This window comes from Capra hircus, chromosome 2 (genome assembly GCF_001704415.2).
Source record: "Capra hircus breed San Clemente chromosome 2, ASM170441v1, whole genome shotgun sequence".
Taxonomy (NCBI): domain Eukaryota; kingdom Metazoa; phylum Chordata; class Mammalia; order Artiodactyla; family Bovidae; genus Capra; species Capra hircus.
The window spans coordinates 92117235-92144558 of NC_030809.1; the positions used below are offsets into that span (position 1 = coordinate 92117235).

Here is a 27324-nt window from a genome sequence, read left to right on the forward strand (position 1 = left end):
AAATAGAGCAAAACAGAAGAGCTTCTAACAGCCGAATCTAAGCAGTTGTTCGGCGCCCGGGGCTCTGGTCAAGTCAAGTCACACGCCTTAAAAAGGTTTCCTCGCGTATCGAAGGTGCAAAAAGAAATACTTCCACTCTTAAATTCAACTAGGTCCCAGCTGGCTCGCGTCCACACGTACCAACTTCCCGGGACCCTAAGACTTGGGAGCCGGGACGGAGGGAGAAGGACCAGCCAGCCGCAGGGCACGCCGAGGGAGGGAAGGGGCGCGCGGGGACCCCCCCGCCGCGCCCGCACGAGGGGGCTGCGCTCAGCTCCGGAACACCACCCCCACCGCCCCCCGCGCCCGCCTCCTACCTGTCTGAGGATGAAGCTGGTCGAAGTGGTGCTGCCATCGGATCTTTTCAACCTGCTCCTCCGGGTCGTGGTGCCTCGGGCCACCTGCACTCGACACACGGGGTCGAAGAGAAGCGCATGAGGGCGCGGCAGTGGGGAGCCGGGCGACCACCCCAGGCTAGAGTCCGCCTCGGGACCTGCTCCCCGGGGGCTCCCCAGAGCCCGCACCCACGTCTCCTCCACGGTCCCCACATACAGCCTCCACCCCACCCACCCACTCAAGCCTCGACGGCTGAAAAGATGCCCGGGAAGAGCCGCCCGCGAGCACCCACCACATCCATTAACAAAGACTCTCAGGGTGCGGGGTCCGAGTCCCCGGCGGCATGGGCTGGGGAAGGCTGCGGACTCCGGAGCGGGAGCGGAGACCGGACGAGGTGAGAAGGAGCAGGAGGAGGAGGAGGAGGAGGAGGAGGAGAAAGAAGAGGGCGGGAGGAGAGAGGGACGGCGCGCAGGGGTGGGGGAGCGGGGCCGCTGACTCCCAGGACCCGGGCCCCGCTCGCCGGGCGCGAAGGCGGGGCGAGGAAGGGGAGGAGGGGGCGGTACCTGCGAGGTTGGGGAGTGCGGCCGGTCGGCGCTCCCGTTCTTGGCATAGGAGGAGGACATGGTTCACAGCCGCATGGCCCGCCCGTGCGCGGCGGGCGGAGGACGGCTGGGCCCCCCGGACGCTTGCAAGCTGGAGGCGGGGGAGGGCGGCAGGACTTCCCCACCCGCTTCGGGACCCGCGCCGGCTCCTGCGAGCGCGGAGACACCTTAAAGGGTTCAAGGCGCTCACCCCGCGCCCGCAGCGGACCTCCAGGCAGCGGCCCCCGCCGGCGGAGGTCCCGCGGAGGGGGGGGGGCTTCTCGGGATCTCGCCGACCCGAGGCGATGGAGAAACGCTCTCCCACCTAGCGAGCGCCTTACATCAGAGCTTTCCAGTGGAGGAAGGGAGAGGGGGAACCTAGGAGGGGGGTGGGAGGATGAAAATAGTCTGCACAGTTTAAAATGAGACAAAGGTGGCACGGTTCATGAATCAGGACTCGGGGAAGGACACTGGTGCAGCGTGGCAGGGAGCGAGAAAAGCCAATTAGGCGTGTATGCGTGTGTGTGTGTGCGCGCACGCGGGTGTGTGTTTGCTGCACTGGAATTTTAAAAGGGCAAGAGCAGAACCTTTCTTCCGCGACTTCACCCATCAGCGCATTGTGGTAAGGCATGGGGTTCTGTGGTTTGGCTTTTTGTCCGAGTCTTTGTATTGTTCTGTGAACTCTAGCTTCAAAACGGCAAGCCGTGCACACCCGGCAGCCCCGGGAGATTCTGCCAACCTGAGTCTGACCGGGGTGCAGCCGGCAGCAGACCGGCGTGTCCTAAGGAGTTTTGAAGGTCACATAGACGTGCTGAAAGGCAAGAGTTGGCCGCGTGCCTTCCCTTTCTAAGCGGATATCTGTCTTCAAGGGAGAAAACTCATCTTTGAAATCATACATCTTTGGCGTTGTTGCAACCCTAAATTTCCTCCTGCAAAAACATACTAGAGATTAACTGGAGAACAAATAAAAGCGAATTGTGGGGAGGAGGACTTGAAGTAACAAGCAGGAAGAGAACCATGCGAATTCAAAAATAAAGAGACCCTGTTTAATTGTAAATAGTTACTGCAAGAGAAATCCATGAATAAAATTTGCATGGTATCTTAAATTACTACATCAGCCCCTATCACCTTGGGTTCTAGTATTTTTTGAGGGAAACTGCCTGTCTCTTTTAACAATTGGTTGGCCTTATTGAGGTCCTGATAGTTTTACCATACACCAGACACTTTCTTTCCATTCCCACCCCCTTCACTTAATCCAGACCTTCAGTTCTTTGTAAGAGTATAATAGTCTCCTTGCCTCCAGCCTTCCTCTAAGATACACCTGCACACACACATACCCACACACTTCATTCTATCTACACACTACAGGCAAAACCATTTTCCTAAAATCTCTTTACTCAACTCACTCTTTTCTAAAAAGCACTGCTGACTTCGAAAAAAATGTACAATGTGAGTTACATGCCGTTTTATTTGGGGCAAAATGTGGACTGCAGCCTGGGAAATGGTGCCTCAAGTAGCTCTGAGAGACTGCTCCAAAGAGGCAGGGGTGAAGGTCAGTATACACCTGATTCTGGCAAAGGAGGAAATACATATAATCAAGCACATGTACAGAAGGTTTCTGCTAGTCTCATGAAGCTTTTTGCCAGTGATGAGAAACAATCATCACCATGAAGGATTTTAGTGCTTTTCTAGATATGAGGAGGCATAACAATTGGACCTATAAAATGAGATCCTCAAAATACCTATCTGAAGATCTGTCCTGCCAGTTCCCCCACCCCATCCCGAGCACAGAGTGCCTCATTTCTGTGCTCCACCCTGAACTCCTTTCAGAGGCTGCTGAAGGTCAGCAGCACATGCTTTAACCCTTATAGAGGTAGATGGCAAGTGTCAGTTTGTAGTTGATGGCGCTCATTGCTCTCAGCAGCCCACAAGACAGAGTCCAAACTCTTTGGTCCAACAACCAATCTCCTGCTTTGGTCACTACCACTTTTCTCCAACTTGATCACTGAACAGCAAGCAGAAAGGTCTACTCATTGCTCAAACACACCAAATACAATCCCTCTTCAGCACCTCTGCCTGAAATGTGTCCTGCCCCCAATCCCACCCGCCTGCATCCTACCCTGCTTCTAAGCCTGGTTCAACACACTCTCCTTCCACAGAAATCTTCCCTGACCATGCCCTGAAAAACTGGAGCATTTATTCTCTGGGCACTTAGTGCAGGCTGCCTTGGTTTACGTGTTCTCTTTTTGTGAAAATCTAATTCCTAAAATAGATTTTTAGCTTTTTATCTTCCATTCTTATATCTCACGTTATATTAATAGATATTCCATAAAGTATATGGATAATGGTATGTCTGCCAATGCAGAACCCCTTGCTTTAGTTACCGTCAACTCAATCCATTTTAAGTTACCGTCAACTCAATCCATTTTAAGTTCTCAGCCATTTTCATAGTTGATACTTAATCAATACTTACAGAGTGAATTATTATGTGGGCACTGGGATTTGAGTTTTCTGGCTTTCTACTGCCTACAGTCTTATGACTTTGAGTTATCAAAAAAGAATCTACAGTGGCATGACATTGAAGAGTTCTCTTTACCTACCTCACAGCAAAACTGGTGAAAATAGTTTCTAAAAAATTCTTTAATCTGTGGAAATGGTCCAGAGAAGGGTATGCAGCCACTGAAAAAACATTCATTCAGGAAAATTTACTAAAACTCAATAAGAAAAGTGAGCTTGTGGTATTTGAACCAAGACTTGTTCTCCCCACCCTCACCCCCCACCACCTTCATCTGATTGAGCAAGAGGGAAACTGGCTACCTGATGCTGCTGGGAATACAGGGCTCCCTCTCCCTTCAGCTCCCAGCTGGAGGGTTATTTTCCTGGGAGGGACAGGCCATTTATCATCCTGCAGCAGCCACCTGTTGCTGAGGCTAAGTTCCCCTCAAATACAGCGGAGGTGGGGGCTCCTTTCTTTAGCCCAGCCCCCACTTGTGGGATGGGGGCTCTGCCTGGGACACAGTGCCACAGAGAATACTGAGGACCCAACTGCTCCTGGAGAGACAAGCCAGGAGACCCAGGCTTGCTGCCCCTCACTACCAAGCGCTCAGCTCCTTAAGTGAAAATGTCACACAGAGAATGCCATTGTCCTTGCCCCCAGGACTGGAACTCAGAGAATGAAGTTGGGCCCCACTTTGCACCACATACAAAAATTAACTCAAAATGGACCAAAGATCTAAATGAAGAGGTCTTACACAAAAGTGTAAAACTATTAGAAGGAAACATAAGGGTAAATCTTCACGATCTTGGATTTGGCAATGGACTTTTAGATATGTCACCAGGAGCACAAGCAACAAGAGAAAGAAAGTAAATCTGAACTTCAAAATTGAAAATGTCTGAACTTTTTAAATTTTGTGGCACTGTCAAGAAGGTGAAAAGGGCACTATCAAGAAAGTGAAAAGACAACAGAATGCCGGAAAACATTTGCAAATCATATATCTGATAAGGGACTTGTATCATATACGTGTGTGTGTATAAATATATATATATTTATTTGTGTATTTATATATATATATGAAACTCTTATAGCTCAGTAATAAAGAGACAGATGACCTTATTTTAACATAGGAAAAGAATCTGAATAGACCTTTCTCCAAAGAAGATATACAAATGGCCAATAAGCTGATGAAAAAATGATATTTTTAGTCATCAGGAGAATGCAAATTGAAACCATGAAATACCACTATACTATCCACTAGATAAACCTCAGATAATAATTATTGGCAAAGATATAGAGAAACTGGAAATCAGAAATTCCTACTGCTGGTGGGAATGTAAAATGGTGCAGCTCCCTTGAAAACCAGTCTGGCATCTACTCAAGTGTTTAAACATAAAGTTACAAAATGAGCCAGCAATTCCACTCCTGAGTATATACCCAAGATAAACAAAAGCATATATTTATACAAAAACTTGGACAAGAAAGCTCAAAGAAGCATTATTCATAATAGCCAAAAAAGTGGAAATACCCCAAATGTCCACCAGCTGATGAATAAACAAAAGAAACTGTGGTATCTGTACACAATGGAATATTATTCCATAATAAGAAGGAACGAAGTATTGATACATGCTACAGTGTGGATGAGCCTTGAAAATATTAAGCTAAGTGAAAGAAATAAGTCACAGAAGGTCATATATTATATTATTCTATTTACATGAAATGTCCCAAATAAATAAATCTATAGAGACTAAAAACAGATTAGTGGTTGCTTAGGGCAGGGGAGGTTAGGGGGATATTGAAGTGATAGTTAAGTCTACAGGGCTTCCTTTTGAGGCAAAGAAAATGTTAATAAAAATACTGAAAAGCACTGAATTGTACACTTTTTCATGTTTCACCTATTTATTTTTGCACTGGGTCTTCATTGCTGCACTCAGGCTTTCTCTAGTTGTGGTGAGTGGAGAAGGCTACTCTCTGGCTGTGGTACATGGGCTTCTCATTGCGGTAGCTTCTCCTGTTGTGGAGCATGGGCTCTAGAGCACTGGCTTAGCAGCCGTGGGGTACAGGGCTTGGCTGCTCCACACGACGTGGGATCTCCCCAGACCAGGGAGCAAACCCATGTGCTGTGCATTGGCAGGTGGATTCTTAAGCACTGGCCCACCAGGGAAGTCCCTGAACTATACATTTTAAGTAGATGAATGGTACGGTATGTGAACTATCTCAAAGCCTCTACTTTGAAAAAATCTTCAGACTTTATAAAAAGTGAACTCAAAACATCATAGACCTAAGTACAAAACTTTAAAACTTCTAGAAGGAAAAAATAGGAGAAAATCTACATGACTTTGGGTTTGGTGATGAGGTTTTGGATACACTACTACCAAAAATGTGATCCAAGAAAGTAAAAATTGACATGTTTGGCTTTATTAAAATTAAAAACTACTGCTCTGTGAAAGACTCTGTTAAGAGAATGAAATGACAGAATACATCTGCAAGACACAAATCCGATATTTTGTAAACAAAATATACAAACTCTCAAAACTCAACAATAAGAAAACTAACAACTCAATTAATAAATGGACAAAAGATCTGAATGGACACTTTACCAAATATAGTAGCAAATAAGCATATGAAAAGGTACCCAACATCATTTGTCAAAGAGCAAATACAAATTAAAATGACAATACAGTACCAACACACACCTGTATCAGGCTTAAAAACAATTTTAATTGACAATAGCAATGTTTAGTGAGGATTAGAAGCAACAGGAATTCTTATTCGTTGATGATGGGAATACTGAAGGGTACAGCCACTATGGAAGATAGTTTGTCAGTTTGTTAATAAGTTAAACACACCAACAGTCCAGCAGTTGTGGTCCTAGGTATTTACACAATTGACTTGAAACCTTAGGTGCACACAAAAAACCAGCATGCAAATGTAGGTAGCAGTTTTATTCATAATCATCCCAAGCTGGAAGCAACCAAGATGTCCTTCAATAGGCAAATCTATCTTTTAAAATATAGTCAATCGTACAATGGAATATTATTTGGTGATTTTAAAAAAGAATGATCTAACAAGCCATAAAAAGACATGGATAAACCCTAAATGCATCTTGTTTAATGAACGAAGGCTACATTTGTAGCTACATAAATGATTACGTGAGTGCTAAGTTGCTTCAGTCAGGTCCAACTCTTTGCGCCCCTGTGGACTATAGTCCACCAGGCGGTTCTGTCCATGGGCTTCTCCAGGAAAAGAATACTGGAGTGGGTTGCCATGCCCACCTCCAGGGGATCTTCCCAACCCAGGGATCAAACCTCCATCTCTTACATATTCTACATTGGCAGGTGGGTTCTTTACCACTAGTGCCACCTGGGAAGCCCTCACAAATGATTATATTTATATGCAATTTTAGAAAAAGTCAAGCTATAACAGTAAACAGATCAGTAGAAAGGAGGAGGGCTGAACGGGTGAAGCACAGGATTGCTTTAGGATGCTGAAACGACTCTGCAGGATGCTGTAATGGTGGATATTTGACTCTAAGCATCTGTCAAAACCTAGAGAACTTTACAGCACAAAGAGTGAACCTCAATGTGTGCAAATTTTAAAAAATCATTTAGAAATTTTGGACATTCCCAAGAGGGGAGGCAGAATGTGACAAAAGAATATTATTATTATGACAGCAAACCATGAAACAGCTTCACTGAAAGACACGGCGGGGGGAGGTGCTAGTCTAAGTACTGTTGGAAATGAGTAGAGTCTATGAGACTCAGGCAAAAGGAGCTGTGCAGAGGCAGGACTGCACTGCAGTTGACAAAGCTGTTCCCTGAGGAGGACGGGTTAACAATTCTGAAGTCCCTATACATACATACTGGAATGGAACAATTAGGTAGATTGATGGCAGGTGTTGGGAGCCAGGTTTTCTACTGTTGGAGTGGAAGGTTACAGATGCGAGATGTCTAGGATGATCCGTGTGGTGATGGATTAGGGTCAGAGACACAGGTGTGAACTCAAGTATAGCTTAGTATGAGATTCAGATGGTTCCATATAGAAATATGCAAAGATATGCATGGGTTAGCATATACACAGTTATTTTCCTGTCCTCGGTTGAGGGCCTAGAAATAACTGCATCTCACTCAGTTAGCAACAAATGCATCTAGAATTCAGGTCTTGGTTTCTAATACTATCCTCTAATAAAAGGGCACCTTGAAGAAATGGCTGACTCTAGGAGTGGGGCAGGAAGTATATAAGATAAGCCTGGAGCATTATCATGTCAGAAAGTAAAGAAGTGCTAAAAAAAAAAAAGTGACTGGGTATATACATCAAAGGGGTACAGGAACAAACTGAAAGAGCTCTCAATGGCCAAAGTTGGAACAATTTGAGCAATAAAATAAAGTAGTATTGGAATATATCCTAATGTATAAAATAAATATCTATGAGCTCATAGTGATAAAAATAGATGACTGAATAAGTAAACGGAAGACAAGAGACAAATCTCCCATGAGGAAGAATTCCAAATAATCTATTAGAAACGCCATAGCGACCACACCTTCCGTGTGCACTGCGCAGTGATCTTCCAAAGAGGGCAGCCTGGCCAGCAGTGGAGAAAGGCAACCAGCACCACCTCAGCCAGTTCAGGATCAGCATCACCTGGCCAGGATGACGATACATACCCTTGACATCACAGGAGGGCAAAGGCACTTTACTTTTAGGGCCTTCTCTCAAGCCCACCGGAGAAGGCAATGGCACCCCACTCCAGTACTCTTGCCTGGAAAATTCCATGGATGGAGGAGCCTGGTGGGCTGCAGTCCATGGGGTCGCGAAGAGTCGGACACGACTGAGCGACTTCCCTTTCACTTTTCACTTTCATGCATTGGAGAAGGAAATGGCAACCCACTCCAATGTTCTTGCCTGGAGAATCCCAGGGGCGGGGGAGCCTGGTGGGCTGCTGTCTATGGGGTCGCACAGAGTTGGACACAACTGAAGTGACTTAGCAGCAGCAGCAGCTCAAACCCACAACCCCAGTCTAATCATGAGAAAGACACCATGCAAATCTCGATTGAGGGAGGTTCTATAAAACACATGACTTAGAACTTCTCAAAACTGCCAAGGAAAGTCCAAGAAACTGTCACAGCCAAAAGAAGCCTGAGGGGATGTGATGACTAAATGGCATGTTGTATCCTGGATGCGATCCTAGGACAGAAAAAGGACATGAGGCAAAAGCTAAGGAAGTCAGAATCAAGTATGGACTTAAGTTAATAATAATGTATTAATACTGGTTTTAGTGTTAACAGATGTACTTCAGTAAGGTAAGATGTTTTTAATAGGGGAAACAACATTTAGAACTCTCTGTATTATCTTCATAACTTTTCTGTAAATCTAAAACGATCCCAAGATTAAAAAAAAATTTTTTTTAAGTCTAAAATTTTATAGCTGGAAGGGAACTTAGTAACCATTTAGAACAAACCCCACTTTTAGCAAATTAGGAATCTGATCTCAAGAGAATGACTTACTCAAGAGCAATTGACCACCATTATACTCTGTCTTCCTTCCTAAAAAGTTGAATGCTGCTGAATCACTTTGTCAGCTGCAAATACTCTTAAAACTTTATTCTGTCACTTAAATACATTTTGCAAAGTGCTTCCTACAGTCAAAATTCTGTCTGAAGTACTGTTGAAAAAAGACATGATTTACAGACCTCAGAATCGTAAGATGTCAGTAATTTCATATTTAAAAATAAATTCACAACACACTTTGTCTAGGGTCCATGCATCTAGGAAAATATTATTTGTATTTTTAAGCTTGGAGTATACAAAAATCATAACAGTAGCACATGTACTCAATTGCATTCATAGGTTTGTGTAATTAACCTTTCACCTTTATGTCATGACAATCCCACTGTAAATTTTCTGAGTTTTTGTCTCAGGAGGATCTATGTTATCTTGTAAAGAATTTATCCTGAATTACCTCTTCTGCTCCCCTTCTCCCCTAATACTCTGGTTCAAACTTTGAAAATCTGTTTCAAAGTCACATAAGGCCATGGACCTTCAGGATATTCAAGATTGTTATAGATTCAAAAATTGGAAAAAGTCTACTTTCTTAATCCTAAAAAGCTTATATGCTACAAAACCCAATGAAAATATTGTTTTCTGGATACAATTTTAAAGAGTACAAATGATGCAGATAGTAATGGAAGTAAGTTTTTAGGTTTAAGTTTGAAGTATAATTACTGTGAAGATGACTCACACATCTTGTATGTGCACAGTTGTTCACTTGTGTCCGACTCTTCGCCCTCCCATGGACTGGAGCCCACCTGGCTCCTCTGTCCATGGAATTTTCCAGGCAAGAATACTGGAGTGCGTTGCCATTTCCTTCTCCAGGGGATCCTCCCGATCCAGGGATCAAACCTGTGTGTCTCTGCATTTCCTGCTTTGGAAGGTGGATTCTTTACCACCGTGCCGCCTGGGAAGATAAAGTGGGGAATTATATTGAGATGCTAGTAGTGTAGTGTAGTGAAGTCGCTCAGTCAAGTCCGACCCTTTGCGACCACATGGACTGTAGCCTACCATGCTCCTCTGTCCATGGGATTTTCCAGGCAAGAGTACTGGAGTGGGTTGCCATTTCCTTCTCCAGGGGATCTTCCTGACCCAGGCATCAAACCCTGGTCTTCTGCATTGTAGGCAGACACCTTTACCATCTGAGCCACCCAGGGAAGTCATTGAGATGCTGCTGCTGCTGCTAAGTCACTTCAGTCGTGTCGACTCCGTGCAACCCCACAGACGGCAGCCCACCAGGCTCCCCCGCCCCTGGGATTCTCCAGGCAAGAACACTGGAGTGGGTTGCCATTTCCTTTTCCAATACATGAAAGTGAAAAGTGAAAGGGAAGTCGCTCAGTTGTGTCCGACTTAGTGACCCCATGGACTGCAGCCTACCAGGCTCCTCCATCCATGGGATTTTCCAGGGAAGAGTACTGGAGTGGGGTGCCATTGCCTTCTCCCCACTGAGATGCTAACTATTAGCTATTTTTTTTACCTTTTTTTTTTTTTACCAGCCCTATTTGTCATCTTTGCTTCAGTAACACATCTATTACTCTTTAGCTGCGCTGGGTCTCTGTTGCTGTGCGTGGCCTTTCTCCAGTTGCAGCGAGTAGGGGCTGATCTTTGCTGTGGAGCTCGGGCTCTTGGTGCAGGGGTTCCAGTAGTTGTGGCTCATTGGCTCTAGACTGCAGGCTCAGTAGTTGTGGTGCCTGGGCTTAGTTGCTCCAAAAGTGTGTGGAATCCTCCCAGACCAGGGATTGAATGTGTGTCTCCTGCAGTGACTGGCGGATTCCTAACCACTGGACCAACAGGGAAGTCCCAAATCTTAGTGGATTACAATACCATGGATCCCATGTTTCTGGTCCAGCCGATGGCTTGTCTCAGCTTGTCTTCCTATTCTCAGGTCCAGGCTAAAGCAGCAGCCCCAATCTTAGATGTGCTAGCTCTGAAAAGAGTAGAAACCAGAGGGCTACAGGAATTTTGAGATGCCTCTTTAAGCTTCTGCTTAGATATGGGCATTTGTTGCAACTGCTCACATCCCAGTGGCTAATACACGACATGCAACCATTACAAAAATCACTGCATGGAAACATACTACTCCAGAAGTCAAGAGCATGGGCAGATATGTACAAGCCTCTTCCAGGAAAGGGGGAAAGCAAAAACCTACAAACAGCAATACAACCCTCCACCTGAAGGATAACTTGGAATGGAATATCCAGTATTGTCAGGACCATTGCATAGAATTTCTTTTTCCTTAATCTCCATATCCTTGTGCTGCGTCTCTTGTTAATGTCACCTGCTCAGATTATCTATAACCTTTCTTTTTAGAAATATTTGGCTGCGTCAGGTGTTAGTTGCCACACGCACACTCCTTGTTTTTCCTAGCTGTGGAGTGCAGACGTCTCTCTAATTGTGGCACACGGGCTCAGCAGTTGCAGCACGTGGGCTTAGTTGCCTCACAGCATGTGAGACCTTAGGTCCCAGGCTAGGGGTTGAATTCACCTCCCCTGCATTGGAAGGTGGATGCAAAACCATTCGACCACCAGGGAAATCCAAACAGGACCTTTCCATCTTCTAGGTGACTCCTTTATTTATTGTTCTGCATAACCACTCACTCCTTCTCCAGTCCATAGCAAGGTCTGTGATGTACTGTTGCCTGCCATGAGTCATAAGGAAATATTCACTGGGCTTCTGCTCTGCTGCAACCCCTGGGCTCAATGTAGAGAAATGAACATGCTGTCCTGGAAGGCATCCATGAATATTATTTGCTGAGCACTGGAGACACTAAGATTTTTTATAAGAGCTACTGACCATATTGACAATGACAGGGCCCTTTGTCTCTTGCTAGTTAAAATGGAATAGTCCCTGGGTTGGAGAAGGCAATGGCACCCCACTCCAGTACTCTTGTCTGGAAAATCCCATGGATGGAGGAGCCTGGTAGGCTGCAGTCCTTGGGGTCGCTAAGAGTTGGACATGACTGAGCAACTTCACTTTCACTTTTCACTTTCATGCACTGGAGAAGGAAATGGCAACTCACTCCAGTGTTCTTGCCTGGAGAATCCCAGGGACGAGGGAGCCTGGTGGGGTCGCACAGAGTTGGACACGACTGAAGTGACTTAGCAGTCCCTGGATTCTAAGATAATCTGGAGTTTAAGATGCATCACTGTTAGAATAGCTTTAAGGGAAGAAAATTAAGTCCTACAATACATACCCATCCACTGTAAAATAAAATGCATCCTGATTTCATACATGTTAAAGTGGAATAATTACAATAAACAAGTACAAGGATAAAAAAATGGATAAAGAAAACTCATATTTTTTGAATGCCAGGCACTGTGAGGTGCTATGCAGCTCTCTGCTAAATCAATTTTTATTCTTCATTCCAAAAATATCTTATATGCCTCTGCTAGGCCCTGTGAATACACCAATGAGTAAAACAGAACTCCAAGTTCTGAAAGATTTTGTAGATCTAGTGAAGGTAAGAATATTTTCAGATACAAATAGAAACCCTACTAACAGAAACCTAGACAAACAGGGGTAATGACAGATTCCGCCGCCCCCCCCCACCCCGCCCAACAGGAAGTCCAGAGGAAGATAGTTTAGAACTGGTGTATCTCTCAAAGGTGCAAACAAAGAATCAGGCATCTTTAACCTTTTCTGAGCCTTCATAACTTTATTCCTCATGGTTACAATATGGTTGCTTTATCTCTTGACATTGCATCTGCCTTCTAAGCCAGAAGAGGGAAGAGCCAAAAGCCGTTTCTTTTAAAATTGTCTTTCATCCTGGAAAGCCCTCCCAAGGAACTCTGACCTATATTTCATTGACTGAAGCCTATGTCATTGGGTCACCCATGGCTACAAAGGAATCTGGGAAGGCAAACATTATTACCTTGTTTGCTGATTTCCATATGGAGGAATATTAATAAGATGGTTGGAAATTGGATGTTGAATGGGTCAAGCTGTAGATCTGACCTAAAGACAGATCTGTCATCACACACAGATCATACCAATGCAAGGTGTCAACTATTACAGAGTTATAAGATGCTACCTGCAGGCAGCAGGGTCTAGGAGCCAGAATCAGAATCAAAATTTGGGCTGACACAAAGACAGTTTATTAGGTGATCAAAGCGTTTCAGGCAGAGAAAAACAACAGGGCCAAACACAGGCACACGTGCACACACACACACACACACGCAATATTAGCACCTGAGGAATTTTGAGCTAATGTTGAAATCTAGCATGTATGTGAGAAAGTGGAAGACATCAGAAGGGCTGCCAAGGGTGAGGTCATATAGACTCTAACTAGTACATGACTCCTAAGTTGGTCCCTTACTGAGTATGTGACAGGACTCCAAGCTCAGGTTGGATGATTTTTTCTCAGCAGCTTTGGTCCTTGGAGAAACTAACCTGTATGTGTGGATGCTGGGCCCCAGATTTCAACTCAGAACTAGTTCTCCTACTTCAAATCAATCTCAATTAGCTGTCACCTGCTGTCTTCCTCAGAGCAATTCCTTGAATTTCACTCTTTTCTATTCAGAAGACACAGAGTACTGTCAGGATCTCAGAGCCAGTCTATCTGCATCAAGATCTGGTCTCATAATCCCCCGTGTGACTGAGCTAACTGTACCAGAAGGTACACGTTAAAGATCCAGCCACTTGCATGCTGTTCCTTACAGGAGCACTCTCACATCTGAAGGCATTTTACCCCATGTGAGCCCTCTGGGACCTGTCTCAGTGACTTGTGGGGAAGGAAGCTGTTATATTAGCTGACAGCCTGAATATGCAAATCATTCCTAGGTAACCGTCACACCAGTGTAGTGGGAAAAGGCACAGGCGTGGGCCTCAGACAGACCAGGTCATAATCGCAACTTTGGCCCCGTAACTGTGTGACCTTGCGAAGATTATTATCTTTGCCTACCTAACAAATGTTATGCGAATTCAAAGACAAGGTATACGAGAAGTTTTTCAAGTCCAAGTGCAACATCTGATGTTATACAACCAGTTAGTGCACGGCAAAGCCACAAGCACAACGCAACCTTGGAAATTCAGTTCTTGGCATCCCCAGCATATAGCACCTATGTTATTATATGAATTAGTTAATGAATGTTAATATACCTGTAATTTCTTTATCTGTTTCAAAATAGAAATGACAGGAGCAACTTAAAATTTTAATCCCCATCTCTATAGACTTCCAGGACCTTCTTGTTCTGAGAAGGTTAAAAAAAAGTCCCAGTTTTAATGACCAAGTCAGATGTAACTATGCTAATTCTAGCCTTTATTGACTAAAAACTATGGTATACTTAAGAGAATCTTAACGAGAGCTTATCTGACCACTGGGCAGCAACACAGCGATTTGAGTCTGAGTCTGCTTACCAAGCAAATAGTAATACCAGGTTGTAAACACACATGCACAGGTCTGTCTCTGTCAGGTACTGTAGAATGGCTCACTCTACTCTACATTCATTCCCAGTCATCTCCTCCCCTGCCTTCTCTACATAGAGGCTGAAAGCAAAATACTCACTTTCCCAGACTCACTTGCTGTTAAGGGTAGCCTCTTGACACAGTACTGACCAGACATGTAGGTGAAAATCTCTGGGGAAGGGTTTCCTAGGAAAGAAATGCTAAAACCTACTTTTGTCTTGGGTTCTAGATCCCATTTTTAAAATTTAGATAGTGTACTTTTTACAACGCTTGTCCGAAGTTACTTGGAAGAAAAAAACTTACATGATAGCTAAAGGCAAATCTCTACATTGACACCCAGCATATCTGTTCATGGGCTAATCTGTTGACCACCAGGAACAATATCCTGACAAGCTAGCACTGACTCCCCTTCTAGGTATGTGACAGAAGTGACCAGAAGAGGACAAGGCTGTCACCTCTTAGAACTGCAGACTACACAGCTATGCAGTTGATGCACTGCAGCTAGAGGACTTAGGTTCTAGAACTGACTACCATTAGCTTATGCAATAGCAGTGTCAAAAAGTAGCTGGTGAAAGAGCTGTCTCTTCAACAAATGGTGTTGGGACAACTGGATGCCCATATGCAAAAGAAAGAAGTTGGAGTCCTACCTCACACTATGCACAAAAATTAAATCAAAATGGATCAATGACCTACTTTCAAGAGCTAAAACCATAAAACACTTAGAACAGGAGAAAATCTTCATGACCTTGGATTTAGTAATGAACTCTTAGATATGACATCAAAAGCACAAGCAACAAAAGAAATTGTAAAATAAAATGGACTCCCATCAAAATTAAAACCTTTTGTGCATCAAAGATCATCATCAAGAAAATAAAAAGACCACCTACAGAATGGAAGAAACGAGATCCATGTGTCTAGTATCCATCATCTATCAAGCACTCTTACAACTCAATGAGAAAAATCCAATTTAAAAAATGAGCAGAAGGCTCACAGATATTTTTCCAAAAAAGATACACAGTGGCCAAGCACATGAAAAGATGCTCAATACCCATTAGGGAAACACAAATAGAAACCACAATGAGGCACCACTTCACATCCATCAGAATGACTATAATTTTTAAAAATAGGAAATAAGCATTGGTGAGAATGTAGAGAAATCAGTCAGAACCCTCAAGCGTTGTTGGTGGCAGCAGGAAAGTCTGACAGTTCCTCATAATATTAAATATAAAATTACCATATGACCCAGTAGTTTCTCCCTAATATATAGATACAAAAGAACTGGAAATTGGTATTCAAATAACATGTACACACACATTCATAGCAACACTATTCACAATAGCAAAAAGGTGGAAACAGTCCAAGTACCCATCAACAGATGAATGGATAAATAAACCTGTGGTATATGAACATCATTTACTATGTTATATGTGGAGATGTACCTCAACAACTTTATGCTAAACGGAAAAAAAAGACAACAAAAAGACTAATTTGGGGACATGGTAAATGGTACTAAAATGCCACTGTTCATTTCAAAATGGCTAATTTTATGTTACATGATTTCACTTCAATTTTTTTAAAGACAGGCTCCCTAGACTACATATAATTAGTAGAGGTCATTGACCTGCTGTAAAAGTATTAGAAATTTTCCTTTATTTTATGGTATATAATAAGAACATAATTCTTCAGTAGCCTTTCTGGAGGATACCCAGTTTTCTGGTTTCTTCTGTCCCTCTGCTTGCCTTGAACATTTCTCCTTTTGTTCAATACCCACTAGAAGAGCGAATAGTAATTGCATAAGCTCTGGCAGAAAGAAATCAATTATTGAAATGCAGATTTTTTTAATCACTAAAAATGGGATTATCAGGGGTCTTAGCTTCATTTATACATACAATCTCATTACAGTTTGAAAAAGATAATAAAAGTCTAGCAGCTGGACTTATTTGTCTCAGAACTCTTGTGACAATTTTAACCAGTCTTATAAAAGTTGGAATGCCCGGTATTCCGATTTCACCATAGACTTTTATCCAAGTTCATTAGTTTCCGAGTGCTGCCATAACAAAGTCCCTCAGAGTGGCTTAAAGCATTGATTTCTTGTGAGTTTTAGAAGCTAGAAATTTGAAATCAAGGGCCATGTTCCTTCTGAAGTCTCTTAGGGAAGAATCTGTCCTTGCTTCCTCCTGTTCTGGTGGCCCCAGGCAGTCCTTGACTTGTGGTAGATTAATTCTCATCTCTGCCTCCATCTTCACAACTTGCTAGCTGTGTCTCTGTGTCTTCTCTTCTCATAAGGGCATGTCATGTGATTTAGAGCCCACCCTAAATCCAGAATGATCTCACCTTGAGATCCTTAACTAATTATATCTGCTGATTTTTTCCAGATGAGTTCACATTCTGACATTCTAGGGGAGCATGAATTTCGGGAGGACATTTATTCCAAGGGGAACTTCCTGACCCAGAAACTGAACCCAGGTCTCCCGCATTGCAGGCAGATACTTTACCAACTGAGCTACGTGGGAACTTCCATGGTGGCTCAGACAGTAAAGCGTTTGCCTACAATGTGGGAGACCTGGGTTCGATCCCTGGGTTGGGAAGATCCCCTGGAGAAAGAAATGGCAAACCACTCCAGTATTCTTGCCTGGAAAACCCCGTGGACGGAGGAGCCTGGTAGGCTACAATCCCTGGGGTCACAAAGAGTCAGACACGACTGAGCAACGCGACTTTACTTTCAGTCATCCCACTACTCTATGTAAGCAACCTAATTTCTCTTTTTGACACAGTAAGGTTTTTTCAAGATGCAAATTTAAATTTGGCTTGGTAAGATTAGAAACAATCTTCTGTGGAGAATTTTATTTAAAAAATAAATATTTAATCTTCAAAAAAAACTAAATCAAATCCCTAGGACTGAGTCCTCTACTTACTAAAACTGATGTACATAAATAAGAAAAATGCCTTTTGACAGAAACAAAGCATGACAGATTGGTGCTATAGTATTTATAATTTATTACTTATGAAAATAACTTCAGCTTTCTCATCAAAATGACAATAAATGCTCTCCCAGAAGTCAGGGGCCTTGGCACAATTTTTACTAAGAAGAACCTTCTTTTAAAATTCCTAAACCATAATTTTTAACAGCTAAAATCAATTTTTAAAAAATTTGGATGGTGAAACTTTATAACTGTCTTCAAAATATACAGTGATATCTGTTATGTAGTCAGGTATCAATTGTTAATTGGTAAGTATTATAATTATTTAATGTTCAGGTAATTTTATAAACAAGTTACTTAATTACAAGACAATGTTGGTACATCATATATTTTTCAAAGTGTAAGACTATTCCTCACTTCATATAGTTTAAAATCTAGGGTAGATTTTTCCTACATTAGTGAAAATTGTATTATAAATTGTCAGGAATTCTTTCTAATGTATCTCCATATGAAAAAGTAGAAGTTATTTTTATTTTTTATATAAAATAATGAGTATGAACCTAATGTAGAAATCTGATATTAGACAATTCCTTTGGCAGAAAACATTTAATTATAAACAGGTCTTAAACACATCCATAAGATCATGAAAAGAAAGAAAAATAACCCTGTTTTTCTTATTAACACCAAAAATATCATCTCAGTACACAGATTTAATAACATTTTTATACTATCAACAACCTGTAACACAAAATTCACTACAGTATGGCAAAAATAAAATTATTTTTAATTTAAAAGGGAGAAGAAACTTCCAGATATATAAAATTTCACAGATAAATGCCAATATACACTATATACACGTTTCATGTTATATCATTTCAAAACTACATTAGTTGAACTTAAAAATGGCAGAACCCAAATTAGTGGGTGTGCAGTATTTATTGTAATTCAAAGACTTACACAGAATCAAGGTTTTACAACTCAGATCACAATTATACATAAATTATTTACACAAACATTAAAGTAACTGTTTATTAAATATTGTTTTGGGGAAAAATGTAAGATTTTTCATATATTATGCAAATGTTAATTATTATCAAGAGGTTTTGTAAATGTTTTTCTGTTTTGTTTTCTTTATAGAAGATTGATTTCCAAAAAAGTAAGGTGCTATTTTAGAATTTTTTACAAGTACATAACTAAATTCACATAGAAGGAAAATACTGGATAAAAACAGAAAACAGATATGAACAGTTAAAAGTTTCTTTCCAGTTACTTATATCTGAAATAAGACAATGACAGAAATTGGGTTTTTCAAATTCTGCTTGTTTTTCCCTTTAAATGTAGACCAAGTAGTATACAGAAGACTGTTTTTTTCCAGAATATAGTTTCTTTGAAAAAGGAACATATTTATAATGGAATTTCTATAAATACAGAAATGACAAATTATTTCCAGAGCACTATCTTCAAATGGATTCTTAGTATAAAGATTAAGGGCTTTCTTTAAAAAACAATATAGAAATCTTGCTTCCATGCAAGTTTATTTATTTTTGCAGCTTGCAGGATCTTGGTTTGAATATGGACCCCAGCGGTAACAGCGCCAAGTCATAACCAATCGAGAGCGAGGGAATTCCTGCGAGTTAAATTTTTAAAAACTTCACTTTTACCCACTGTTTCTCCCAGTCGAAATACCAACAATCTGTGAGCATATGTATTCACATTTTGTGCTATCTAAAAAGTTGGCAGATGATGCAGTAGTGGTGCAAATTCTTAGGAAAGAAAACAATCCCTATTGGTTTACTACCTAATTCCCAAGTAAATGGAATATATTAGCATTTCAAACTCACCTAGAACATAGGCTTCAGGAAAACGGTCTTGATGGCTTCCCTATAAATCCACTGCCTGTTATTATTCCACAAGCTCAAGATTACTTCTGAAAGCAATGGCCAAAATCGTCAACAATCTTTCAAATCACCTTTTAAAAAAACAACACATCAGTAAAAACACACATCATTCATGCCCGGTATACACTGCATCAAGTTATTAGGAATGTCTCGTAGCTCAAATTCACAGAGTCTGGAAAAAGGAAATGCAGTGTCTCTGCACACCATGCTGCAGAGAAACAAAACCAACTGACCAATCAAAAAAAACCACCCAAACGGACCTTACATCTTCATTAGATGCTGGCCAAAACCACCTGAAAAGGTTAAGTGGCAATTCCAAATGCTAAGGACCCTTGTAGGAAAAAATGTTTTTATTTTTTTTCCAGCGAATGGAAATGTTTCATGGGGCATTCCTCAACCCACTGTTGGCATGATTGGAGAACTGGCTAAACACTTTAACACACATCTGCATTCACATGGTCTTCACTAATAATAACAGAAAACATTTCTGTTCCTCCCAAAGCGCTCTTCCTTCTGTAGACAATTCTATGCTAATTATTACTCAACACATCACTGAGAGCAAACTGACAGTAATGCAAACACAACTGCAATTTAAGGAAACAAAGGAAATATGCAGGGAAGCTAAATGCTTGCACAAAAACACGTTCGCCTATTTAAACAATGGTATGTGGGAAACTGAAAAAAAAAAAAAAAAAAGGCAGACAAAAAGTACTTAAAGGTTTCAGTGCTTTCCCAATTACCATGACAATTTAGGGGTAAATGGTGCTTTCCTTTTACACTCCTGCACTCCTATCTCTTGTTGTTTAGTGTCATAAGGCTACTTATTTGTTTGTCCAGATTTGTGTAGAGAGATTTGAAAGTAAGAAAAAACTAGCTGGAAGCAACCTGAAGCTGCCTCTGATCAAAAGTCTGACTTCAAACAAGCTGGAACTTGAAAAGAACTTTTTATAGCATAATAAAATAAGACAGGTTTTTGTGCTTTATTTATTCATGGGTCTTTTCAGTTGAGAAGAATTTTTTTTCCTTCTGTTAATATTTTCAGATTATAATCACAAGGGTTGAGCAGTACACTTATGAAGGCTTTCAAGAAAATGCTTGGTTTGATTTTAAAGGAGAGGCTGCTGTTGATGGTAATTTGTTTGCTGCTGTGCAACTGAATGAGCTGGAACTGCCACCGGAAAGCCTGCCAACTGCGGCAAGTTGGAAGTAGTGTTCTGGTAAGATGACATATCCACAGACATCCCCATCTGTTGTGTGTAAACAGCTGCACCAGGAGCTGATTGAAGGTTAGAGTTCTGGTTCATGTAAGTAGGATTGGAAACAGTGTCTTGTCCAGTGCTGCAAACAAAATTTTAAAAAGAAAACCATATTTACTTTGCATTGTCTGCGTTACAGTCGGAGATCAATCACTGTGACAAAATAAAAATGTCTTCCGTATTTCTAAGTTTATATAGCTCTACTACTCTGATTAGGATTTAACCACTCCAGCTATCCAACACTGGTAATGTAATTATCATATTTGGGAAGAAGGAAGTACTCCAAGTGAAACAAAATATAGGATTATAAGGTCTATCTAATTTAGTTTTCCCCCAAATCTCTCACGGAAAACATTTGGAAATCTTCCGAGGAGACGCAGATTGCTTCGGCCCCTGGTGTCCTTGACCAGCTGTGGTGAGAACAGAACCCCAGCTCAAGCACGCCCTTGGCCTGTTCTCCCGTCCCCTTTCTCTCAGTCAGCACAGCGGAGACGGTGTTTCCTTACCCACCCTTTACACTTTCCTCTGTAGCGCCCTTTCCAAGCTGCCCCTGGTAGCTTAACCTGAATCCCAACATAAAAATAATACAAGCAGGGAGAATGTGGAATCCACACAGGACCTGAGTCTACCCTCAACAGACTATATTAACACTATGCAAAAACAAAACAAAAAAATTCCAAATCCCTACTAGGCTGAAAATCACACCAAACTGCAGGACATCTATTTGTTCCTATAATTACTATAGTGTAGCTTTTATTTTTTATTTATTCACCTATTTGGCTCCATCAAGCCTTAGCTGTGGCACACGGGCTAAGCTGCCCCGCGGCATGTGGGATCTTAGTTCCCGAACCAGGGATCGAACTCATGCCACCTGCACTGGAAGGCGGACTCTCAACCACTGGACCACAGTGAAGTCCCAACACAGCGTAACTTTTAAAAGGGGCTTCCCCAGTGGCTATAATTTTTAACTGCACCAAATATACTGCTTCAATACAAGGAAGATTAATGTCTATACTCCTCTATAGTTTTTCTCTCTGTAATTCCTAATGTCACTTAGGATAACAAAATTTTTACATTTTAACTGAGTTAAATACCAGTATGAACAGATTTATTTAATTACCAGATAATATCTAAAATTTATACTCATGGAATTTAAGAATGGGAAGAGACTTTCAAGATCATTACATATGACTGTACTAAATAGACATTTTGGGTTGTTAAGCAAAGTTAACAGAAGGCAAGATTCAAACATGGTTTTCAGAATAGAAGTGAAGAGTATAAAAAAAATCAGATAAATTCCACAGCTGAAACATACTTCTTTTAAGAGTCAAAACAGCAAAGGGTTTTGCTTTTTAAGAATACACATCCTAAAATATGTCTGAGACTACTTTGCTGTTGTTCAGTCACTCGGTCATGTCGACTCTTTTGCGACCCCATGGACTGTAGCCCGCCAGGCTCCTCTGTCCATGGGATTTCCTAGGCAGAACACTGGAGTGGGTTGCGACTTCTGTCTTCACTGAGACTACTAATTATAGCATCGTGTTAAGTATATCATTGGCTTGGCTTCTATAAGGGAAGTGACAGTGAAAGTGAAGTCGCTCAGTCATGTCCGACTCTTTGCGGCCCCATGGACTGTAGATTACCAGCCTCCTCCATCCGTGGGATTTTCCAGGCAAGAGTACTGGAGTGGCTTGCCATTTCCTTTTCCAAGTTAGCTGTATTTTTTCCCAGGGACCCAGACTATAATCCATGTCTGGGCACCATCTCGGTATGGGTAGCAAAGCTAAGATAGCACCATTCCTATCTCATGGGATCTTGAATGAGCACTTCTAAAACTTCATCTCAACAGCAAAAGAGGGCACTATTATTATAAAGAAAAGGGTCTAATTATGCTCATTCTGAACATCTGTGAAAATTTAATGTATATAATTACAAAATTAACATAGTTCCCAAAAACTTACCTTAAGTACGGAGTTTGAGCAGGCTGTGTTGTCACTGAGGAATTCACAGTTGGAGGCAGAGATCTCAGTGGACCAATCTGATCTGGTCCTAGGCTGTAGCTTTGGGCAACAGTGACTTGGTGAATACTTTGACCCATATAGTTTCCACCATGTGGTTGAACTGGGTATGTCTGTTAACCAAGGAGAAAAGGTTGACTCACTGATTTCCCAAACTACTGCCTAGCAATACATTAAAACTTTAAAAGACTTAAATGAAATAAAATGTTATAGTTCTTTGGAGAGCAATCTGATTTCACCAATCTGTCCACCCTGGTATAAAATGTGGAGCACTTCCACATCACAGTGCCAAATCCATGGAAGTTTATGATTTACTTGCTCATTCTTTTATTTTGCAGTGGGATGAAAGGAAGGGAGGGTGTATTTTTAAGCAGCAGGTTGGAATTCATCTAGGCTGTCTATTACTAGGTAACATGTCTTGCTGTTGAGCCACAGAGGACTATATACTCCCTTCAAGTCAGCACAGTATCACTTCAAGTCACCATGACAGAGATGACCTTCTTCACCCCTATCTCAGGGTGCCTTATTCAACTTCTTAAGAATGAAACTTTAAGTTGAAGGATAAGTGGTATCAAGGCAGGCCCTCTCTGGCAATGCCTCCTTCATCCTTCCTGCAGGACAGATAGGACAAAAGGAGAGAAGAATTCTGGGTAAAGGAGATATGCCCTTAAGAACTAGCAACATGGTCTAAGTCTCTTTGGATATTTATATGTATGTGTGCCCTACTTAATTTCTAGGGTAACATCTCTTTCAGGACAGGATCTACAACCTGCTAACAAAATATAACATTCAAAATACTTGCATGTTTAACAAGTATCATACAGTAACTATCATCACACCAGTTTTAAACCAAGCCATTTTTAAAGCAAAGACCAAAAACATGAAAATTTAGAATTCTAGAAATGCCAGATCAGTTACTACATTGACAACTATAATCATGGGAATTCCCTGGCAGTCCAATGGTTAGGGGGCTTCCCTGAGAGCCAGTTAGTAAAGAATCTGCCTGCAATGCAGGAGACCCCAGTCCAATTCCTGGGTCAGGAAGATCTGCTGGAGAAGGGATAGGCTACCCACTCCAGTATTCTTGGGCTTCCCTGGTGGCTCAGCTGGTGAAGTATCCACCTGCAATGTGGGAGACCTGGGTTTGATCCCTGGGTTGGGAAGATCCCCTGGAGAAGGGAAAAGTTACCCACTCCAGTATTCTGGCCTGGAGAATTCCATGGACTGTATAGTCCATGGGGTTGTAAAGAGTTGGACACAACTGAGTGACTTTCACTTTCTTTCCAGTGGTTAGGACTCCATATTTTCATTGCTGAAGGCATGTGTCTGACACTTGGTTGGGGAACTAAGCTGTGCAGTGCAGCCAAAAATTTTAAAAGGAAAAAAAAATCATACTACCTCCTTAGCAGACACACACAGCCCATCGACAGCAGGCTAAGATGGTGGGAGTGGACCTCTTCTGCACATTACGATTCCTGAATGGCCTTCACAGATGCAGCTAATGGTGTGTTACTCTAACTTTTTCTAGTATGAACTTTTCTTTTTCAAATTAGAATAGGAACTTTAAATATTTCAAATGTTATCATGCGTGAATAGTATAGATAACATTCTATGAAGAATCAAACTAGACAGAATGCTAACTTTTTAAAGGAATAAGCTGTGCTTAGCGAAACATGGATTGTAAACAGTATGCAACTAAACATAAAAATCTGACACAGGAAGGACAAGTAACCCTTTTCAGACACACAAAGGAGTAAATACAACATCTAGTCCTGTAACATAATGGCACAGACTTTTTATTTTGTTTCATGTTCACAGCAGCAGCAGATAAACAGAAGCAATACTGAATAAACTCCAGCTGTCTTTTGCATCCAGAAGTCCTTTCTACCCTCACATGTAATGACTCTCATCGTTTTCAGAAGTTCGGGGAACAGCATATTTGATAAATGCATCTTGTCTGATGTGACAGTTACCATAGTAACTATTCTTTTTTTACTTAACAATTATGTTGTGTCAAGTCACCTAGATTATGCATCCACATTCTGTTTCTCCTTGGTGTCTCCTTCACACACTCCTTTACATACCAGTTTTCATACATTAACATGAAATTTGTTCATCCAACCTCATTCTGAAATCAACTGCTAACTGGCTGAAATTTGAAAAAGGCTTCAGAATACTGGATACAGAGAAATATAATATTCACTTCAGCTGGGAAGCACAGAAAAGGTGTAAAAAGCCCTGGAAAAGATGTTCATGAAAGGCTCATGGAGCCTGCATGTACAGACCTGCATCATATCCTCATCCTGTGTGGGTTTTTAACAGTGTAAGCACATCTGAGAAAATATAAAGCATGATCTGGGAACAAAATACGTTCTTTAGGCCTTTTTAATAATCATAGAAGTTAAAGAAATCGTAACAGAAATTTAAAATAAATGTTAGATTTTGCTTGCTGAGCAACAGGAACAGCATCAGTACCTCATCTGGAAGATTCCTGACATTCCAGGCTCTGTCCTAAATCAAAGGATTTATATTTACAAAACCTTCTGAAGAACAGAACTCCCCTCATGTATTTAATGGTCTCTTCATTATGTTATAAATGAACTAAAATATATTTGTGAAATATGAGTGTCTAATTGTCCTGGTGAACACTTAACTGTTTATCCAACATTTTTCTGACGAAGATGGATTTTATAATGTTATTCATGGACCACAGAAATTTTAATACTACGCTTTATTTTAATTTAAAACTTTTTAAATTTTGAAAAATGTTCTCAAAAAGCATGCTCACCTGAATTGGAACTCCAGCTGATGAAGTTGGGTAATGTGCTGGATGGTGGATCTTTGAATAGACTGAATATACTGGCGCTTCATTCATCAACTTATTATAAAGTTCCAGAGCTTCTAAGACTTTTACATTCAATTCAGACAGTTCTGAATGCTTCCTGATATAGAAGAAAAGTTCTTTACTACTTTTCAAAGTTTTTAAGCATTTAAGCATATTTTTAGCAACATACCAGACTAATGAAAAGAAGGGCTTCCCTGTGGCTGAGATGGTAAAGCGTCTGCCTGCAATGCGGGAGACCCGGGTTCGATCCCTGGGTCAGGAAGATCCCCTGGAGAAGGAAATGGCAACCCACTCCAGTACTTTTGCCTGAAAAACTCCATGGACTGTCACCTGAGGAGCCTGGTAAGTGACAGTCCGTGGAGTTGCAGAGTTGGACATGACTGAGCGACTTCACTTTTCACTTGGCAACATAAAGTAATTTTTAAAATTTACATTTTCTATTCATATTTTAAAAGATTCTACTATGAAAGAATATTCAAACAGGGAAAACAGGAGGAGGAATTATTTACTTCATGTAATGACTAGGCTGATATAACTTCATAATACTAGGGTAATTCCTTTCCACAACTCATAAAATGCAACCAATTCATAATTTTTGTACTAGGAGAATTTTTTTTTCTTATGTTACAGGTTTCTGTTAAAAATTCAGTTACAAACAAGAGTAATTTTTGAATTGAGGAAGAGTCCAAGTCTTAATTAAAAATCTTAGTAGAAAAAGAAAGTACTCAGGCAAGGCCCAGAGCCAGGTGTGAGATACAATATGACTGAGATATAAGCGCATTCACAAACAAAATGACACATTTTTATTTGTTTACACTCATGAAAGGCTCAACTAAAAAAAATTAATAATTATCCTTGAAAATGCAAATAAGAAAATGTATACATAAACTAGTCTTTGCAGCTTGTTCAATGGTTTCTTTTGAAAGTGAGTGAATATAGGTCCAAATAAGAATATTTTCAAGTTTGCATCTTCAAATTTGCCCAGGGAATTCCAAAGCCAGTCCTTTCAACTTGGTACAGTTTTGCTTTCATTCTGGGGTAATAAAGAACTCCCTTTATAACTGACAAGTTCATAAAAGTTAAATGGTCACAATCTGGCCTAAAGCACCCACAAATCTGTTTATTAAAGTAGCTTTTAAAATACAGAGAGACTCAAGAGACAAGAAGCAAAGCAAGCAGCCAGACACAGGGCTACCCAATACATGACCTGGACTGAATCCTACCAGGACTTGTCACCTTTCCTCTATCAGAGACTGTTATGTCTGAAACAAAAAGTGGTGTTTGCTCTCTTGCATGTATGACTGTATCAAGAAGGCTGAACTCTACTTTCAGAAATACTGGCTGTAAATTGCACAGGAAGTTTCAGAAATGAGCGTCCATGCTAACAGATGTGTCACTAAGAACCGTAGACTCTAAGAACCAGAGTCCATATAAGCTAGTATTACACTAATGAAACACCAGAAGAACACTGAAGGGCAGGGTGAGTGCACACTTGAGATCACCTTCAAGGAGTTGAGACACAGTCCCAAAGCAGTAACAAATTTTTACTAAACTGTGCCTGACACTATCCTGGGATAGAGAAATTAGGCAAAAGTATCATTCTCTCCTTCAGAAAGACTGCAGTCTGTTAGGAAGACAAGGCCTGAAAAATAGTAAATGATATAAGATAGCACATAACCAAATGCAAAATTCAGTGAAATAGGTAGGGGACCGAAGAGTTTAGAGGAGGGGATTAATGTGATTGTCAAGGCTTTATGGAGAAGCCGGGACTTAAGCTGGTATTCCAGGAAGGATGGAAAGGTCAAGCAAAAAAGGAAGACCAAGTCAGGTCAGTGGGACAGTGTAAATCAAGGCAATTGAAAGAAACAAGAAGGGTACACAAGGGAAGAGTGAAAAGGTGGTAGAAAAGGCACTTTGACAGAGGTGGTAAAAAATGGTTTGGGGAAGGCAGTAGAAAAGAATGTTAGAACAGCCTGAAACATAGTTA

General features: G+C 41.2%; 2 protein-coding genes across 3 annotated transcripts in view; both read right to left on the minus strand.

The window, feature by feature from the left end:
- Window positions 361-3399, minus strand: LOC108638600 (formin-like protein 5). The gene is made up of 4 exons (XM_018066701.1): window positions 3367-3399; window positions 1544-1737; window positions 939-1334; window positions 361-440 (listed from the first exon to the last, which is right to left on the minus strand). The coding sequence occupies exons 1-4, from the start codon at window positions 3397-3399 to the stop codon at window positions 404-406; spliced, it is 660 nt and encodes a 219-aa protein (XP_017922190.1). The 3' UTR covers window positions 361-403.
- STAM2 (signal transducing adaptor molecule 2) overlaps window positions 17915-27324 on the minus strand; it is a 51049-nt gene continuing 41639 nt past the window's right edge. For both annotated transcript variants that reach the window (XM_018063083.1, XM_005676127.3), the window contains exons 12-14: window positions 25281-25434; window positions 22436-22605; window positions 17915-20556 (exon numbers count right to left, since the gene is read on the minus strand). In XM_018063083.1, coding sequence (XP_017918572.1) covers window positions 20325-20556; window positions 22436-22605; window positions 25281-25434 — 556 coding nt within the window. In that variant the 3' untranslated portion in view covers window positions 17915-20324. The remainder of the gene's footprint in view (window positions 20557-22435; window positions 22606-25280; window positions 25435-27324) is intronic.